The sequence below is a fragment of the Anoplolepis gracilipes genome, chromosome 7, assembly GCF_047496725.1.
Source record: "Anoplolepis gracilipes chromosome 7, ASM4749672v1, whole genome shotgun sequence".
NCBI classification, from domain to species: Eukaryota; Metazoa; Arthropoda; class Insecta; order Hymenoptera; family Formicidae; genus Anoplolepis; species Anoplolepis gracilipes.
Window position 1 is genome coordinate 1,612,155 of NC_132976.1, and position 19,527 is coordinate 1,631,681.

At 36.6% G+C, this 19,527-nt stretch overlaps 2 protein-coding genes across 7 annotated transcripts in view; one reads left to right on the forward strand and one right to left on the reverse strand.

The window, feature by feature from the left end:
• Positions 1-4,053, forward strand: part of LOC140668139 (uncharacterized) — a 28,219-nt gene extending 24,166 nt beyond the window's left edge. For both annotated transcript variants that reach the window (XM_072896828.1, XM_072896829.1), the window contains exon 6: positions 22-4,053. In XM_072896828.1, the coding sequence (XP_072752929.1) occupies positions 22-132 (111 nt within the window). In that variant the 3' untranslated portion in view covers positions 133-4,053. The remainder of the gene's footprint in view (positions 1-21) is intronic.
• On the reverse strand, positions 1,746-18,705 carry Mlt (tubulin folding cofactor E like protein mlt). 5 transcript variants are annotated; one of them, XM_072896822.1, is made up of 7 exons: positions 18,388-18,705; positions 7,922-8,532; positions 7,008-7,410; positions 5,505-5,674; positions 5,196-5,304; positions 4,852-4,956; positions 1,746-4,512 (listed from the first exon to the last, which is right to left on the reverse strand). In XM_072896822.1, the coding sequence occupies exons 2-7, from the start codon at positions 8,518-8,520 to the stop codon at positions 4,360-4,362; spliced, it is 1,539 nt and encodes a 512-aa protein (XP_072752923.1). In that variant the 5' UTR covers positions 8,521-8,532; positions 18,388-18,705; the 3' UTR covers positions 1,746-4,359. The 5 variants fall into 5 exon arrangements, with proteins under 5 accessions (XP_072752923.1, XP_072752920.1, XP_072752925.1 ...); XM_072896819.1 differs by lacking the exon at positions 18,388-18,705 and adding an exon at positions 15,318-18,098; XM_072896824.1 differs by lacking the exon at positions 18,388-18,705 and adding an exon at positions 13,431-14,526.
• Positions 18,706-19,527: the final 822 nt, after the last annotated feature.

The following is a 19,527-nucleotide window of genomic DNA, read 5'->3' on the forward strand; positions in this document are numbered from 1 at the left end:
AGATACCTTTTATTTTTACAGGATAACTCGGAAGAAATGTACAGTTTGGATAACGATTCGTTCCTAAATTCGCTGGAAGCGATGACAATACAGAATTACTGGACGGACAGTGTAAAGCATACGAAACTATGACAAAAGAAGATAACCCATCCCGGCAGGAGAATTGAAACGTTCAGCATTTCTGACGGTGAAGCGCACGAGCAAATCTCTTTGCTCGAGCAGTAATACTTGCACTAGTCCGTGTGTATTCTGGTTATCGCGCGAAAAGTTTTGTCGAGTATGTTGAGGCGCTTGTCTGCGAGAATCGTTAAGTTCTAATTAGTCTCAATGGGCTGCATCAGGGAGGGTAAGCTACCTTGAACGTTACCATTGTGTACGACGTAAAGAATTGTAGATCAAAAAAATTTGCGAGACGACACGTATCCGCTCTCGCCTGTCGTTTCACGCAAACGTTGATTTACGTCACTTCCCCATCGTCCCTATATTTTTCTACGACGCATGCGATGGGCAAAGTCGATCGCAAGCTTAAGAGGGAAGTGACGCAATTATTCCTCTCAAATATTTCCATTAACGATACATAGTGCAATAAATAAAAATTGATGTACTTTATATTATTAAATCAATTCAATAACGCTCTCCTCTCTATTCTATCTAGAAAAGTAAGAGTACAAATAAGACTATATTAGTCCATAGCTAGAATTTTCGCTACATTAAAACGGAAAGAAATAATTTAATAAGGATATTGAAAGAAAGAGAGAGAGAGAGAGAGAGAGAGAGAGAGAGAGAGAGAGAGAGAGAGAGAAAGAGAGAAGAAAAGAGAATATAATATTCTTAGGAGTACAATTATAATATATTATAGTACAATATACTTCCAATCATACACACATATGCGAATTGGAATCAGTATGTACAATATTGTACTTACCCATGTTTTTTTAATCTTGAATTGAATACCGATGTCTTCTACAGTTTCACTTTAAAATTGCATTATGATTATGGGGTGATTAGCTCAGCCATATTAACGGATTGTTTAAATATTTTTGAAAATCGGATTTACGGAAGATCGGACCAAATCGTACGTAGATCTAGCTTTATGCCTTCATGACATATCCAGCAGGAATATTGATTCCGTTGTTTTCCATTACAAATCTAACTTATACCTATGTACATATGTATTGTTGTAACGTTTTATGTATAAATGTCTGTGGCGTTGCGTCTGAGACGCAATTAATTTTAAGTAGCTTTAGCACACATTTAGTCAGATATATTTCTATACATCCGCGAAAAGGAAGAAAAGACAGAGAAAATACATTGTGATAGATCGTAGGGTTTAAATACATGTAAAATTATCATCCGGCTCGTTTATGGTAACGGTTGTGAATAAAACACATGTATTATAGATTAACTGCCGCCGTCCCATTTCTTTATTCGTAGGCTTTATTTGCAACTGGTATCCGATTATTTCAGTTTGAATGAATAATGGGATAATAGTCGGAATTTTTATGAGTTTAGATTTACAATCGCTTTTTTATTTTATGTATTATATTAATATATGCATAATATAAGCGTATAGTTTTTATCCATAAAAATTGTTCAAATCCAAAAAAAAAAAAAATGTTCAGATACTACAAAATAAACTAAAACTATATAGATTTATAATTAATGATGGATGTTAATTCGCTCTTTGATTGTCGTTTAATCACGACTATTGAAGTTTACCGAGAAAAGGATGAGAAAAAAAACCATTTGTCATATAAACGATTTATTTCGTTAGTACGTACATTTGCGCCAGCACAAAAAAAGGATTGTATTATATAAAATGAGAATAATGCAGAGTTCCTTTTTTCGAGACTAGACACATGCAGCATGGGATTCCAATACCAGTTCTACCATTCTTCCTTTGTGATTGATTTTCGTTTCCGCTCTTCGCCTCTTGTTAAATGACTCGCGTCAGTTGTGCGCTGTATCGCGAAGGCAGAATACGAATGGCATTGGAATCCGATAATTAACGTCTTCCTGGCTATCGCGGTGCTCTTTCCATCTCCGAGAAACGTCTAGTCGAATTTCTCGAGTAGATTCCGTTCGTAGTTGTAAGAAATCCACAATCGTGTCTGTTAATGGATTCTAGATATCACGAACAAAATTATTTCTATTTTCTTTCGTTACCAAACACATTTAGCGAAATTACCTTTAGCTTCTTAATAATTGATACTAAACTAGAAGAGTATCAAATTTGTATAATAATATAGTAGTAAAATTTGTTTTACGAATATTCCTTTAATCGTTGGCCGAAGATTATTATTATTATTATTATTGATAAACTGTACGATTCTTTTATTAGCTACAAGAGAATTCGATTAGTGTTTCTCTTTATGTTTGGAGAGCCTTGCCACACGTCCCAAAGTACGCTTTATAATGTTCACAGGGCAGTGTTAGAAGTATCAGAGTTACACTAATACGCGTAAAAGGCAGGCATAAATGACTCTTCAAGCTTCGTTGCTTGTGAGTCAAAGAAGACCGAAACACGATACACTAACAGTTTTCCTTCTCTAAAGCTTGTAGCTGAACATTTTGCGCGGTGCCAGCAGATTCAAAGAACAAAGCAACGCAACGTTCTAATAACTCTCTTTTCGCAAGCTCGCTTGTGCCCTAAATCGGGATAAGCCATAAATGCAACGAGGATATATTTGGCATTTAAGAGAAAAAAGCTAAATACTTTTGAAAATTGAGATAATTACAATTCTAAATTATACAGGTGTATGCAATTTTTGTTTATAAAATCACATTGGAAATTTACGCTGTGATTATATTATAGTTGTCAATATATATTATATATCCGTTTGTTCATTTTGTGACGAAGCAATAATGTACAATTTACTGTTATAGTTCAATACCCTGGAATTAAAAAAAGACACATTATTCGAAGATATTTAATTTGTACTTAAGTACAGATACCAAGAATAGATTATAGATAGCGTAACGCAGTTTTAACTTTACGCAAATTTCCCTTCGCGTTTAAATTCAACGATGCAATATCCTAATTTTAAAACCATCTAAACAGGACGAGAAGAATTTACAGACTGATAACACTTGTGCTGTTTTAATTTCGCGCAGAATTGAGATAAGAGATTTTTATGTAAATATATCATTTTGAGAGAAAGTACAGAGATCATAAAAGTCAAGATGACAGTATAAGTGCGTGACACTTGCGAACCAGCGATAACATTCTACTCTTAAACACGAAATTTTCTTTGCATGTTACATCTACGCACAAGTGACCCTCGCAAAAGATTCGCACGCATTCTTCGTGTTTATAAAAATGCGTGCGCGACGGAAATGACAGCTGCGAGTGGCGTTTAAACACTTTTACTTATCATTACCCGATGCTTGACAAAGAGCAACAAAACGCGTTCGTCATGAACGAAGTATTTCTTTAAAGCTAAACTGTGACCATGATCTACAAAAATATTTCATTCTCTTCGTCAATAGCAACGCGCCTCGTCACAGTTGTGTTGGCATTATCTTAAGTTTTACGTCACATAATCAATGTGAATTATTTTTCTCTACATGAATCCCTATCTTCCCCTAAGTCGAGCATCGATAAATAAGAAGATAAATTCTCCTGAAGCTCGCGTATCGTAGCTACATCGAATTTGGCTGGAAATTGAAATATTGGCTATGTACAATCCTTTCCCATTACATTTTGTCGCCTAAAACAGACGAGATAATTATGTTCTACATTAAAGAAAAAACTTACAAATCGACAACCACCTACTTTATCTAAGTGTACATGTATACACTGGAAACAATTATTCTCTATAATTATGCGCCAGACTCGTTAGTAGCGGTTAAGTTTATACGTCGAGACGATGGATGAGTTTCTCATACATATAAATAATTATCTATAACAGTGTTAAAGACAACTTTACGATCAAAGTGCCTCGATCGCGACAATAATCTTCGGTAAAGTGTACTTTTTGTGTCCTAAAAATTTTACTCGATATTAATTAGCCAATTTATGATTATTGTATGTCAGTTATTATTTTTCCGAAATATTTTCAGTATAATACAACATCGAACATTTGCAATTCTTTTAAACTGTTAGTAGTTCACATACATATACTTCCATGCAAGGGAACGTTTCCGAATCGCCTTTCGCCGATTGTAACAATTTTCAGTTATCAGATTTGCAACGTTAATAAAGGCGGAACACCGATGTTTCTCTATCGATCAGTATCGATAGGATTATTACAATTTAGCAGCAAACGAATCACATCGCGAAGTAATAAGTAAGAGATCAAAGAACTCGTAGAGCTATCGGATTTCTTCAATACCGCTCGATTCGCGTGTCAATCCTCTTCAGGAACGAATGGAAGATGTAGCCGAAGACGTTGACGCGAATCGATTCAGTTTGCTGTCGATGATGATCTCGTCGCCGTTTCGAATGTTATATCGATAGAGCTGTTTGTTCGGATACAGCATTTCTTCCGGTCCGTATTGCGCTTTCATTACCTAAAATGTCGAGATTTATTTCATTATCTTCGAAATATGTGGTAACTTATCTATTCGCGATTTTAGTGTAAGTGATAAGATAAACATTGGCAAAATTTCACAAAGAACACACTAAAAAATTCTTTCCATACCTTGTTACTAATATTTCGGGAAATATTTTTCACAGGAAGTTAGAAATTTTAAGCGACGGTCTCCAGGATAAAGAAATCGTACGGAAGGACAGTTTAAGGGACAATTTAAATTGCGACTTCGGGTTTCTCAAAGGAACGGTCAAGGAACCAAACGTTCTGCGAAAATGATATTAAAATCGTTTAATTAATACAGGGCGGAACGGCTTACCTGATCAACGTAGAAGAGTCTCATTCTGTTGGCAGGAATTTTCACCATACTTTCCAATTTGGTTTTTAATTCGAAAACTGTTCTATATACATCCACTGACCGTACCTAAAGGATAAAATCGTGTGTAATTAAACATATATTATTGTCTGAGACAGAATTTTTTTATGCGAATAAAAAATACAATCTTCGCATTTAATTGTGTATTAAGAACACTTCCCAGACTAGATTACAAAAAAAAAAAAAAAAAAAAAAAAAAACCAAATTAATTTCCAAGTCACAAATTTCGTTTTTTAATACGACACGCCTATTTAAAGTGTAACGAAAGTTGACGCGAAATTAAATACCTCGACGAGATCTCCGTAAGTGAACGTGACCTTGACCCTCTTCTCCGGTGTCAGATCCACGTTCACCAAGGGGTCCAGCTTTCCGTGAATAGCCACGAGCTCGGAATATCTGAAAATTGAAGAAGCGGGTCAAGTTGGAGCGTCTCCGGCGGAAAGAAGCGGCGGCCGTGAAACGAGAATACTCTAATAGGCTCGAGTAAAGTTAGAACCGCAACGATTCGCGGGAGTAGTAGAATTGTAGCGTGCAGAAAATTCATTCGGAGCGATTGCCTTGCTCATTAAGAGAGAAACGACACTTTCGAAACTCACCTTTCAGGCCGATCGGCTTCCGGCTTGTCCATGTAATAACGTATAAAAGCTCTCTCGGCATCCTCGCGTTCCTGGGACGATATCACGCCGCCGCCGTTCAAAGTCTCGACGTTTGGTAGCCGAGCTATTAGTAGCTGCCGCCTCTCGTGTTCTGTGTACTCGCGAGGGCTCTGTTAAATAAAAATATATAAATTAGTGAATCAAAATTCATACACATCAATTGCTGTAAAATAAATACATATATTACATAATAAAAAGAATTTAAGTTTTATAAATATACGTATTTTCAGAAAGATTGTATAAATATCCTAAATATTTTGCCATTATTATTAGCTGTGCTCTGAGAATGGACGGATCTATAAAAAATAATAAATTAATGATAGAAGTGATAATAAAATGATTTAAAAAGTACTAATTAAAAAATTAGAAAAATGAATAATGAAAAAATATATGTATATCTCTGAAATAATGATTGAAATAACATTATCAAAAATATGAATTGCATTTTAGATGAATTGTAAGTAATGTCAAAGAGCTATACTCTCGTAATATATAGCGACCGCAATTATAGACATCGATAACTTAAAGAATAGAAACCACATTCCGTAATAAAACTGGTTGTTCATTGAACCGAAGGTTACCATGTTACACACACGTGTCGTTTTAATTAGCAATGTCATGCGTGTTGAACCATTTTATTCTAATTCTGACGTGTAAAACGAGACTTCTGCGTTTTACAAAGGTGCGAGTATCTCTCGCATATTCTCTTAATTTACACAATATTTGAAAGCACAAGATGCGTTTGTAGGATCTATCAATTCCGAAAATTTGCTTTTAAAACGTTACATTAATCTATAAGCCTACTTGAACAGGTGCCAAGATTCAATTGCTCTATATTCATGCGGAAAGATCTCTTCGAGCTTACTAGGACACGCATATTTCTCACATAGTCGCAAACAACTGTCGTATTCGATGATGTCAGAGATTAGACACGTGTCTCTAATCTGTCTATCGTCGAGCGCGCTCAGATTGAACATGTTGAAAGACGCACTTTGAGAGGGTGAAAATAACCCTATGCTTCAAATAATTTCCGCACCGTATCATATTTCGTAACGCATATGCTTCCTAATAGTTGATGGGATAAATTTGCTTTGCGTTACTTCAAAGAACATAACTTCACCTTCAGTTATAAGTACGTGACGGTTAAAAGCTTAAACTATCGCGTGTATTACAATTATCTTTTGTTAGAATTGATTTCTGCCTCCTCGAAAATTGATTTTATTTTTTTTATATATAACACGCCAAGATTTAGATAATTTATTTTAAATTATATTACAAGTAATATTCATTTTAAAAAGAATTGTGCGTCACAGAAGTGAAATCGCATCCGGTCTTTAATCGACGAGCGAAACGTGACATCGAAACATCAATCGAAACATTTTCTAGACGGCGGATGTAGAGACTTGCCAATCTTTGATCGTCGGAAGAGGAAGAGTCGCTCACCTCGAAAAGTGGACATCCTTGAATTCTAAGCGACTTGAGCGCGGGAAACCTGGCGAGCCTCTCGACCTCGTCCCAGGTCGATAACAGAGTACCGTTCACGTTCAAGAACCTCAGCATCCTGAAGGGATCGTGGGGCGACCTAATGGTCGTTCCGTTGGACTCCGTCTCCGATTCGGATCTGTCATAGTTGACTTTATTCTCGAATATCCTATTTCCTTTCTCGTCTGTCGACGATGTGTGCTCGTCTGCGTCTAAATGATTCATGTTCTCGGTGTCCTGTCCGTGGTCCTCTTCCTTCGCTCGTCGATCATTCTCGGGCAACAAATTCCGATTTTCCTCGAGAGCCAGCGATCTGATTGGACACTCGGCGAGGACAAGACTCTTCAGATTTGGAAATAGATATCTAACAAAAAGAACACGTGACAATTAAAATTTTATTATAGGGTAAACTAGGGTATGATGGCCATAGGCTGTAATTTTTTCAATAATCGCTACATAGCGATTTTTATTTTCGTTTTTACTATTTTTTTATAAATATTATGGCCATCTTTTCCTTAAAAGTTGGATAAGATGGCCAATGCTTATGTTGTATTATTTTGATAATATAAAATTTCTATTAGATATTTTCCTTTTAATTTCGATAATATTACGTAATTTAAGCTTCAGTGAAGATAATAAGCCAAGCAGTATTAAAAAATAACAAAAATAAAAGTATGTTTTTTGGATTGTAAAAAACTATGGCCATCTTTACCCGAGTTTACCCTATTTGAATATCTCGAAACGACAAATTAATTGTACTTTGTATCTTCGAAAAATAATTTTTACAGCGTAATTTTATTCCGTATATATCTCGTGGATCATTTTCTCTTGGCTGTATTAGCATAAGGAAAACGCTGTCGTAAATAGAAACTTACCCCAACTTGCAGATCTCGTTCCAAATCTCCACCGGGTTGCCAGTAAAGTGCAACTTCTTCAGCGCCGGGTTTACATTCTCCGGCTTCTGGTAATCGAGGTCTACGGTTTTGTACTCGTTCAACGACAAATGGAGCTCCTCGAGATTCCGTAGGAGCCGCACCAATCCCTGCACCGTCGACCAGGATACCCTAGTGCCGTTGAGCACAAGATTCCTCAGAAGATCGTAGTTACCGTGCTTGACATCCAACACTTCCGCGAGGCAGTTGAAACTGAGATTGACAAACTTGATCTTGGGCATGTGCTGGAGAATGCCGAACACCTCCGTCCACTGTGACAGCTTGTTCTGCGCCAGATCGAGTTCCTCGACATTTTTGCACTTGCTACGTAGCTTTTCGGCATCATTGCCCGCCGATTCAATGTCGCAATCCTGGAGTACCAGCAACGCCGGCACCGTATGCCGTGGCGACTTTTTGGGGATGAAGATGCTCACTGATAGAGCCGCCTTGGGCGAGCCAGATTCTGCTTCGTCGTCCGTCAACGAACAGTCTGTCGTCGAGCTGCCATACTTGAGCTCCAGCGCTTCCAGCAACGACGGCATTTTTACAGCATTCTGAGAAAAATGAAAAAATATGCTTATTTTTTTATCTTATTTATTTTATTTATTTTTTTTTCTTTATTATTTTTTTTATTTATTTTTTTATCTTATTATCTTATTTATTTATTTTTTTATTGTAGCAGCGATATAATAAATATCAAGTATATTATTGCAGTTACTATTTAAAGGAGAAAAGATAAAACTGAGAGAGATTTCAGTTGTTTGAAAATAAATTATATTTCACTGAATTAAAATACAAATACGAGTGAATTTGCAATAACACAAAGCGATACCGCGGGAACAGGAAAGAGGGAAGAGGGAAGAAAAAAGAAGGGAGAAGGAAAAACCTTGGAGCCGGTCATCCTCGAGACATGTTAGAATCTGGTCTCACCATATCCGCTAAGGTCACGCCATTGTCTTTTTGCGCAGCGACTGAGAACCGGTACTCGTTCTCCGGGTAGTCGACACAAAACGATTCCTCGTGATTGCGCCCGCCCACGCGCCGAGAGTACTCGGAATGAATCTGAGCCTATTTTATCTATCGTTCGCTCAGAGAGACACGCTGAATGACAAAAATCATTCCCGATAAAAGAGGAAAAATTGACGAGTATCGTTGCACAAATATAGAGAAAAGAAAATATAAAGAAAATAAATATTTTAATAAAATTCGAAGATAAAGTATGCGAAAGAGAAAGAGACTTAAGAATCATACAAATAAAATGCCCACTTATTTTGGGATCCCTTTAAAAGATTGAGACTGATCGGATAAAGATTTTAAGAATCTATCATGGACACTTTTAATTGTTTTTTAATACAAAACCAATGGATACCGAAGGTTTCTATTCGCGAAGAAATCATATTTTAAACTGTATCCTATCTTATATATTGTACAATATTAATCATATCGAGAAAAATAAAATTTAATTAAACTTCGTTATTATTATATTACATTATATTATCATTATATATATATATATATATATATATATATATATATATATTTATTTATTTATTTCAAATAATAAAACACAATCTAACTCATAATTGTTATTTAATTTTAAATCAATCTTATTTTAATAATATTAAATTATTGAATATTGCCTTTGTTTTTGAATTTAAGTTTAAGTCTTCAAGTCATTAATTCGATTAATGTCATATATTGTAAGAAAAATTCTCAATGACTTTTCAACGATTTCTCGAGCACAGCAACGGCAGAGAGTTTAGAGGAGCTTTTAAATCTATTATACGGCATGATTAATACGTAGCTGGATTACTACATCTTCAATCAACGATAAATTTCTTTCTACGCGTATTATATACGGCCCACTCAGTCATTTAACATGTCTTCACTATGCATGACGACCGCAATTCAACCACCTTCCACGTGTCGCACAACACGATACGCACCTGACTTTAATGCCCACAATTGCATTATTTATTAGACCGAAGAGAGTGAGACTGTTGCGTTTGTATGAATTCGCGAAAGTGTAGCGTCCGACACAGTTTCGAGCATATTTTCGGCATATCGAGACATCTTAAATCGTTCTGATCGTGACAGAAGGAAAAGAACACTTTCCATTACTTTCCTTGACATTTAGTACTTTACACATTCTACGAAATCGTAAGACCGATAAAATTTATACGATGCAAAATTAGCATACATCAGGAACTTTAAGGATTCTCTAAGTTCGCTTGCAAAAGATGGAAGACTGTGTTACGTCGATCGGACGACATGTAAGTGTAAGCAGCAGGTAAAAGGCCATTCGCGCTTTTGCTGTAAAATTGCACTTGCCTTTACGTAAGAAGGCCATTTCGATTACATCGCATCGTTCTATCATATTAATTTACATTTACATATTGTTCTACGCCTGTGCGTTATGAAAAATACGGTATGAAGAACAAGTCCCGCATAATCGCGATGCAAATTTCACGCTCTATAAATATTCAATCGTGACAGAGAAATAGCGATATGTGATGAGACTGAATAAATTATTTCCCTCAATTTTTTCTTCTTTTTTTCTTTAACTCTCGCAATTTTTCTAAAAGGTTCTATTCGCGCTTGAGCTCGCGCGATTAAATTTTGTTATTGAAGAAAAAGAAAGTATAAAGTCGTATATATTTAACAAGAAGAAGAAAAAGCCGAGACAAGAACCAGGACATCCTCAAAAGAGAAAATAGCATTGTTTTAGGCGTTATTAGAAACGAAAGGGAAATTAGAAGGGAGAAACATTTGGTGCGCGACTGCTCGCAAAATTCACCAAGGAAGAAAATCAACGAGACGTCAAGACATCATACATGACAGATCGCGCGGAGAGTTAATTCGGGATGCTCTGGTTTCGATCAGGCGAGTCCAGCGGCACTCGTCAATCGACCAACAGCAACGGCCCAGAAGTAAGTGTTATAAATCGCGATCTCTAAGAGCGTCCGCGCGCGCTCCACTCTCCTACGTAATAGCGGCGATATCGGTTCAACGGCCATGCGAAATTAACTTTCTCCGCTCTACGAGCGAGAGGCCTAGCCGCAAAACCGTGCACCGCATTGCCCGTCACGTTAAAGTCGGAGGCGCGTGTTGCTTCATCTCGACATAGTCCACGATAGTCCGGGAAAGTCCGGGCACGGTCAGTGGACACTGCATCTAGGAATTGTGTTCTAGATCTTCGTCTTCTTTCGCGAGACGAATTTATGCGAGAAATGGGAATAACATATATGTATATATATATATATACGAATGCGATAGACGGATTTTTTTTTACCCAGTGATGGGAAAATAAACAGAGAAAATTAGTCGATGAAAAATACGAGGTGTGACATCTTTTTTTTTTTTTTTTTTTTTTCTTTTTACTGAATTTTGCAATTACTTTTTAGTTAAACGAAAGAAAGAACCGCGTGTATTTACACATTCATTATTTTCACGTATAAATTTACACGACAATATAATTATGTATATTTCTTAGGCGGAACGCAATTTCGGTTTCAATTTCGCTTGCGAAATCATACCATTTTTAAATTAGACATACAATACATCCGCGGTTGGTAATAAAATAGAGAAAAGCAAGAGTGAGAAGCCGTGGATTTAGACGTAGTTTTTTACAAATTATGGAAACCGTAATACAATTGTAAAAGCCAAGATTCACTCTCTATATAATTTCACGCTGGTTGCAGATATGTTTCGATTTGTATGATAAAAGATTATTTATATTTCACATTACGACCTCTGAAAGCGAAATTTGTTGCTTCGAGAGAGATAAAAGATCCAGAAATATATGTTGTAAAAATTAATTAAATAATCAAATATCACGTATAAATGGCAATAGAATATAAATACGAAATAAGGACATTTTGCATATAATAAAAATTACTTAAAAATAATAATTTATAAGACTCTTAAATAAAATTAATTACGTCACGAAGAAAGGCAATAGGAGCCATTTTTCTTTTAATAAAAAAAACACATTTATTTAAACGTTTTGATCTGTCTTCAGCAATACAACTTAAGAATATATAATCAAATTATTATATTATTATATTATTTTAAATTATTATATTATATTATTTTCAACGTAAGAATATACAATCAAACTGATTATATATTCTTCGTTGTATTGCTGAAGATGGACCGAAACGTTCAAACAAATATTTTTTTATTAAAAAAATAAATTTGAATTTTTATTTTACGGTTTCCTTTGCCTTTCTCCGTGACGTTATTAAGAATTATTTTATTGTATATTATACCGTATGTGTGTGAAAAAACCAACTCCAAGTTAATCTATCAGCCTCTCAAAGTTAGCAATTTTATTGTATTGTTGCTCGTGCAAAAAAAAAGGGGGAAAAAACATGACAAGGAGATATTAGCAAGGATACAGACGGATTACAGCTGGCAATCAGCTGAGTCGCGAGCTTGAACGGCATTAAAGCGAGCCATGCATCCCGTTCTCCCGCGCGGCTACGCGTAACGTAATGCTAAATATACGACAATGATGACGATTACGAAATGTCAGATAGAATTGGCGGCGCAGTGGGTCAGTCATGTTGCCGTTTATACGACGCTCGAGCGTCGGAAAAGACGCGGCCGACCTTCCTATTTCTCGTTGAAAAATCCGTCTTTATAATCCTCAAAGGTATCTTATTTGCTCTTCGGGAAAAATATGACAATTCGAACAAAATCTATTCTCGAATATGATCACTTGACAATTGTTATATGAATTGGTTTTCAAATTTTGTAAGAAAGTGAACATGCGCTAATTTTTTTTCTTTTTTTTTTTTTTTTATAGATAATGTACACGTGAATTTCAACACTTTATCGTTTATTATTTCTTATCGTCATGACATTTGCAACATTTTTAATTTACTTTTTTTTTCATATATTTTACAAAAGTATTTTAGCTTCATCTATGTTTCGTTAATTGTAAAACTGTCTGGTGGAGGGTGTTCAAGCTGATTTAGCCTTCAATTTCTTTCGCGCTTCTACAGACCAGAAATCTCAAGGTCGGAGAACAAGCGCCAACAAGAAACGATAAATTCAAGTGCGCATTTAACGAGTGCATTTAATGAGCGTCCCGGCGATAAGTCTTCAAAATTTAAAAGTGGAACCGAGGTTAAACCATGAAAAAGGGCATCGGTAAATTTTATCGGCGTATTTTTCGCGTTTAAATTTTACACTTTGATCCACCGCGGAAAATTCTATCAACCTCGCCGTATTGTTTAAATCATTTTATATATAATGAACAAAGCACACTGTGTTGCAAGTCGCAGCAAAATAAACCTGCAATCACGTTCGCGTTTGGTAAAAAGAGATCTGCTTAAAAAACAAAGGAGAAAGAGAGAGAGAGAGAGAGAAGAATGACGATCTACCTATCACTTACAGAGCTTCGAAAAACGTGATAAACATTGCGCGTCGCCTCTTCTTTTCTCACCTTTTCCTTTGTCCCTCGCGAGTCGCGGAAATAAAAGTAGGAAACGACGGATTAGGCAAGATTGGAGCTTTCCTTACGTCGTAGTGCACAATTGCCTTTCACCGACCGCAGAAAAGAATAGAAAAAAAAAAAAAAAAACAACACGAGGGAGAAACCAAAATGCGCCGAACGCGCATCGGAGCGAGACGACGGACGGACGCCTCGCTTTTCCGTCTCACGTGTAAAACCCGATGAAGTAACATTGAGGAAAGTTCGCGCTGCGCAAATGCAGCCGCGGCGGCTTCGCACCGTCTGTCGACGGAATATTACTCACTTTGTTCAAGGTTGCTCGCGCGACGACATTGTGTGCGACGTATATATCGTCTATACATCTATCAGTGTATATATTTCTCCCGCCGCCTCTCGTCTACATCCTTGTTACGTACAGTCGTTATCGTTGGCTGCGCTATTCGATCGGCGGGACACCTTTCACGAGATTTGTGTAATTGCGATTCATGCAAAACAATATATTCAACGCGCTCAGTTTCGTGGAGGTAGAAACACTTTTGAATGAAGTTATGAATGATGCGGATGACGCGAAGATAATAGAATGTGTTCTAAGGAGCTAAAGATTTAATTTTTAAATATAAAAAATAGAATGCAAGCTTTGGAAATTTATTAGCATACTCAATTATCATGGGATAATTTTTTTTATAGAAGAAGCTTATGCAGACTGATTGAAATATTGATTTTTTTGCATAATTTTACAAGCATAATGGAAATAAAATTCAATCAACAATATATCGAGAGGCGACAACCGATAAGCAATGCCCTCCATTCCGTTTATCTCTTACAAACACGCTACTGGAAATACCCTGGAATATGTTTATACGATCAGATAATGTACTCTCTCTCTCTCTCTCTTTTTCTCTTTGTCCGTCACTTGACTCCTAAAAACACGTTTCGCATCGGCGCATGGCAATTAAATTGATGTGTGTGAGAAAGCGGGTACCGACGAGAGAGGAGAAATATACAGACATGTCAAACAGCTACTGCGCAATTTTTCATAGTCAGATCTCTCGATAAGTTTAAAATTCCGTTTTTTTTTATTTTTTTTTTTTTTTTTTTTAGAGAAGGTCTGATGATTATGACTCGATGTAATTAGCGTGACTTTGAAATTTATAATATTATATACTTTCCCTTAAATTAAAATTGAAATATGAAGTAAAACTACGAAATCAATTTAACTGAAAAATGAAATCCTTTTGTTTGTAAATTCTCTAAGTTTAATAGAAAATATTTATTCGCCGCTGAAACGCGCTGCGCAGTAGCTTTGAAACACGTGTGTGCACTAAATAGGCTATTCATTAGAATACTATAACTATATATATTGTGGTAAGCCTCTTTCCCTTTCGAGACACAACTAGCTGCGCGTTTTAACAGCGATTTATTACTACGTTACAAAAGTTACTAGACGTTATGAAAGTTTCGCGAATAAATAGTTCGAAACCGTCCAAAATTTTCGAAAGTCGACGAAAAATTTTGAAGTTACATAAAATCGGATAATTTTTCAAGATTTCGATAATTTTAATAAGGTCAGGCATTGTCTTTGCTTGCGATACATCTACTGCATTAATTATGTCAATTATGTCAAAATGACGAAATATTCTCAAACAATAGCTCAGAATATAAGGAAAATGTCAAAAATTTTCGAAAATTGACAAAAAATTTTGATGTTACATAAAATCGGATAATTTTTCAAGATTTCGATAATTTTAATAAGGTCAGGCATTGTCTTTGCTTGCGATACATCTACTGCATTAATTATGTCAATTATGTCAAAATGATGAAATATTCTCAAACAATAGGTCAGGCTATAAGAAAAATGTCTTTTCTATTTTTATCTACCTTCATCGGATTTTGAGTCTCCTTACATTCGCTCAATCTTGCGGTGTAGTAAACAAACGCTTTCCGTAGAATGCCCAAGTAGTTAAAATGAAATTACACTTTCTTTATCCTGAAGAGAGCAACGGGAAGTTTCGCGAAAATATTCATCCGGCGGAAAATCTTGCAAAGTCACGCCACCGTAAGCGAAAAATAAAAACGTATCAGTGCGTAAGATTTTTTTTAATGCGTTCGCCAATGAGATTGATTACTTTGATTAAGCTTAATCACTAATTTATTTACACCTGCCTTGTTTAGCGTTCAAACAGATTCGATAACGCATCCCGGATACATACATAAATTATTAGGCATTATTTATGAAAGATTCTCAACAACAGATTTTCATTCTACAGACAATTATATTATAATTGACTTTTACAAATTGATGCTATAAAATTTATCCTCATGTAGGTACAATATTATTTCCGCTTACAAACTTGCGATCTGGTGCGTGAGGGAAGAATAATTCTCGCAATATTTATATTTTCTTTTTACACGCGAGGTTGAGAAAAAAGATGGCAGAATCATGTTTGAAAAGAAATATCTTGAGTGAGAACGCAAGGATTTTTACAGAGATTCACATGAGCGCGCATCGAGAAATCTACGAGGCAGTTGCTTGATTTCTACGTGACGATCGATAACGCAATATACTGATGCAACTGCGACATATTTTTAGCAATCGAATGCATCTTTGTAAACTTTGTATCTGGCATCCAAACGTGCTTCTCATGCTGCATATATACTTCTTGCACACTCTCCTCTCTCGTTTACATAATATCTTGAAATCGATTGAAATTATGTGCGAGAAACTCGTTTAATCGCGCCGCGAGGATAGACTTTGTTGCACAAAGGCATTAAATCATCACAAATGAAAGGATAGCTGTCAATGGAACGCGAAACCGATTAGATCTTCAGCACGTCTTAAGCTCACTACGCGTTTCGAAATCATCAGCCATCGATTGCGTTGTAAATGTCAAAATAATTTGCATTTTATCGCACTTTAACAACTTTATCTCGCTTTTTTAAAGATAAAATTTTAATCAGAGAAACAAACTGCGTATCGATTTTAATTCTTCATCCCTTCCCTTTTTTGCTCTGTCTAATCACTTACGAGTCATGTCTCCTCGCAGTTTTAGTTGTCTCAAAGTGATTGAAAAATATACAACAATTTATATATGTTCCTCGATATTTGTAGAAAATAATCGTGTGCAAGAAAAGTTAAAAAATAAATTTTAAACATTTTCTTATTGATTAATATAAGAGATCCATATGATCTTTAAGAAAAAGAAAATTGAATAAATTCTTTTCTTTTTTCTTTGATTTGCTCATACACTTTGTAATTCATTTCGCGTCATATTGTTAACATCATACACTCTTTTGTAGTACTATTATTTCTTTTTCCCAATTAAAAACTTTATGATACTTCGAATTACATGAGAATCGAGTGTGTGTGTGTGTGTGTGTGATTCTTCTTCTTATCTCGACCTTGTGATCTTATCAAGGTTATTAGGCGGGCACAATACATGCTCTTGTGTGAAAGTGCAATCGTAAAATTCGCTAGACAATGAAATGGCTGCGGGGGAGCAGCGATACGTTGGAATTCGATTGCGTAATCGATGATCGAGCATTTAGAGACGCTTTTGCCAGTAGGCACGTTCATTGAAAGTTGCGTAAGTTGCGATAAAGTGCAATGGCGCGAGTAAAGAATGACAACAAGCGAGTTATCTATGAAACATATTGCCAGAGTTATGAACTATTAAAACGTCGCGATATTTTCCAGCGACACCGTAGGCGTCTACTTTCTACTTTACTTAAACGTTACGTAACATTTCGTAAAGTTTTATCTGTTGTCGAGTGATTTTTATGAATTAAATAATCCAACGCTTTATGAATTCTCTAAAAGCTCTCTAAATTAATTTTGCGAAAATTATGACGATTTTGTTTTGAGAAACTTCAAATAAAAAGGAGCTGTGGCCAGAAAATAATGCTCGATTTAATGAAGAAAAGTAACGGAAGGCCGGTTCCTACATTGCACCGGAAACAGCGCGATCGATTTGCAGTCTGGCAGTAGCCAAGCCCATTGCATTATATAAAAACAGGATGATTATTCTATGAACCATGGAAAACATGAAAAAATCAACCACGTACACAATAATAATTGTTAAATAAAACTAACATTCACATTCCGCAGCGGGGGAGATTTTGCTTCATATTATTACGAATAAAAATTCGAAAGTAGATGAAAAATAAGTATTGTTTATTTTTCCATAAAAATGACTCGAATATACGAAAAGGTAATTATACAAATTTTACGCGCGCGAAAAAAATGATTAGGCTTTACTTCTGCGTCTCATTTTGACATTTCAAAATCTTTACATCCCTTTCCTATATATATTTATATGTGACAATAATTATATAACTGATAGATTTCGCACAACTCTCTCATGGTTTTATTGTTACTCCGCTGAAAAAAAAAAAAAAAAAAAAAACATGAGATTTGCTGGCATTAACTGAATCACCCTGTAGAGCAAGGTGAACTCTACATCGCTTCCGGATGACGTCTTACAATTAGATCTAATTGTTGATACCGCTCGACGGATGTGTAATCAGCAAAACCCAATAGCTTCCTACGAAAGCACGGTTATCCAAGGTGATGTGCGAGCGCGAGAAAACGGGCTTCGAAGTCTTATCCGTCGAGCGGTATCGACAATTAGGTCCATACTTGAATCCAGGAACGAGGCTTTCTCTCTCTCTCTCTCTCTCTCTCTCTTTTTCTCTTCAGAAAAATCCAGCTGTCTAAACAGCGGGCATGTAAACGCGTAGTAACGCAATCACGGTGGCTGCGTGCGTGCGTGCGTGCGTGTCACACGAGCGTGACGAGCGCGACCGTCGCGTCACGACTTCCGCGATTGGCGCGGGACGCGAGTTCCCGTTTCGCGCGAGAAACATTGTAAAAATCTCGAAAGGGGTCAAATCGGGTCAAGGATCAGGTGGGGACCTGGAGCCCGCGTCGGCTTTATAATTCTCTACTTACTGCTTCGCAGGTCACCCTTGATGATGCTCAGAACGTCACATCCACGGACACATACACACTCACTCACTCACTCACTCACTCACTCACTCACTCACATGCACGCGCTCTCTCGCGCGCACGCACACACGCGCGCGCGGTGGTTATCTCCTACGCATTCGCGACTTCGCGAGCGAGATGCTCTTTCCCTCGCGTCAACAGCTTCACGGCGTCGCGCGGACTCGGACGTGCGTCGTCGATTCCTCGAGTGGAGGACGGGTGACGTTCGCGCGCGAACGCGCCGTTCGCCATCCAGCGTTGGACTGGCTCCTTTGTTTAGTAAACAGAAACAGCTGAGCGGCCGAGCGGTGGAGGTAGCGGCGGTGGCGGCGGCGGCGGCCGTCCGCACAATAATATCGACCGCATCGCGCGTGCGCGATGCCCGCGCTCTCGCGGTCACGTGGTCACGTGGTCCGCCGCTCGAGCTAGAAAACGGCCGCTGACGCGCACCCGCGAGCAGTTCCCCTTCAAATCGCGACGCGGAATGATATTTTTCTACCTTTTTTTCTAACAAACTCCGAATTGGGAGTTGTAATTCGAAATAAAAAATACGTGAAATGTCAAATTATTGTCCTTTCAGCCACGCATGCGGAAGTTAAATGTTGAGGCCTGCAGCTTTAGGTTTTGAATCGTTAGACGTCCGAGACTAATTCTTTTTAGAAATACCTACTTGCCACATTTTTTTTTAATAAACTGGAAGATTAATTTTTTAAAAACTAATTCACTCAAAAAAATGATCTTGCAACTTGAACAAAAATTTTCTGGGTGTAAAAAAATACTAAAACAGATAAATTATTAGCAAATACTGTGATACTGAGTATATTTTGCACTTAATCAATTTAAATGACAGAGACAGAATTTATATCTGTACTATTAGTGTAATTTAGGCGGAAAATTTTTCTGCGATGCCTATCTTTAAGGCCTATTGTCAAGGACAATTATATTTGTGATTAATATTTGGTACTGAGATCTAAATTTTCTAGAGGTATTGCTAGAATATTGCTGCTATAAATTCTATATGTAACAAACAATATTCTAACAGATACAAAAAGTAGTGATAAATTTTAATTGAGACATCTAGAAATCTATCTACATTAGCAAAAT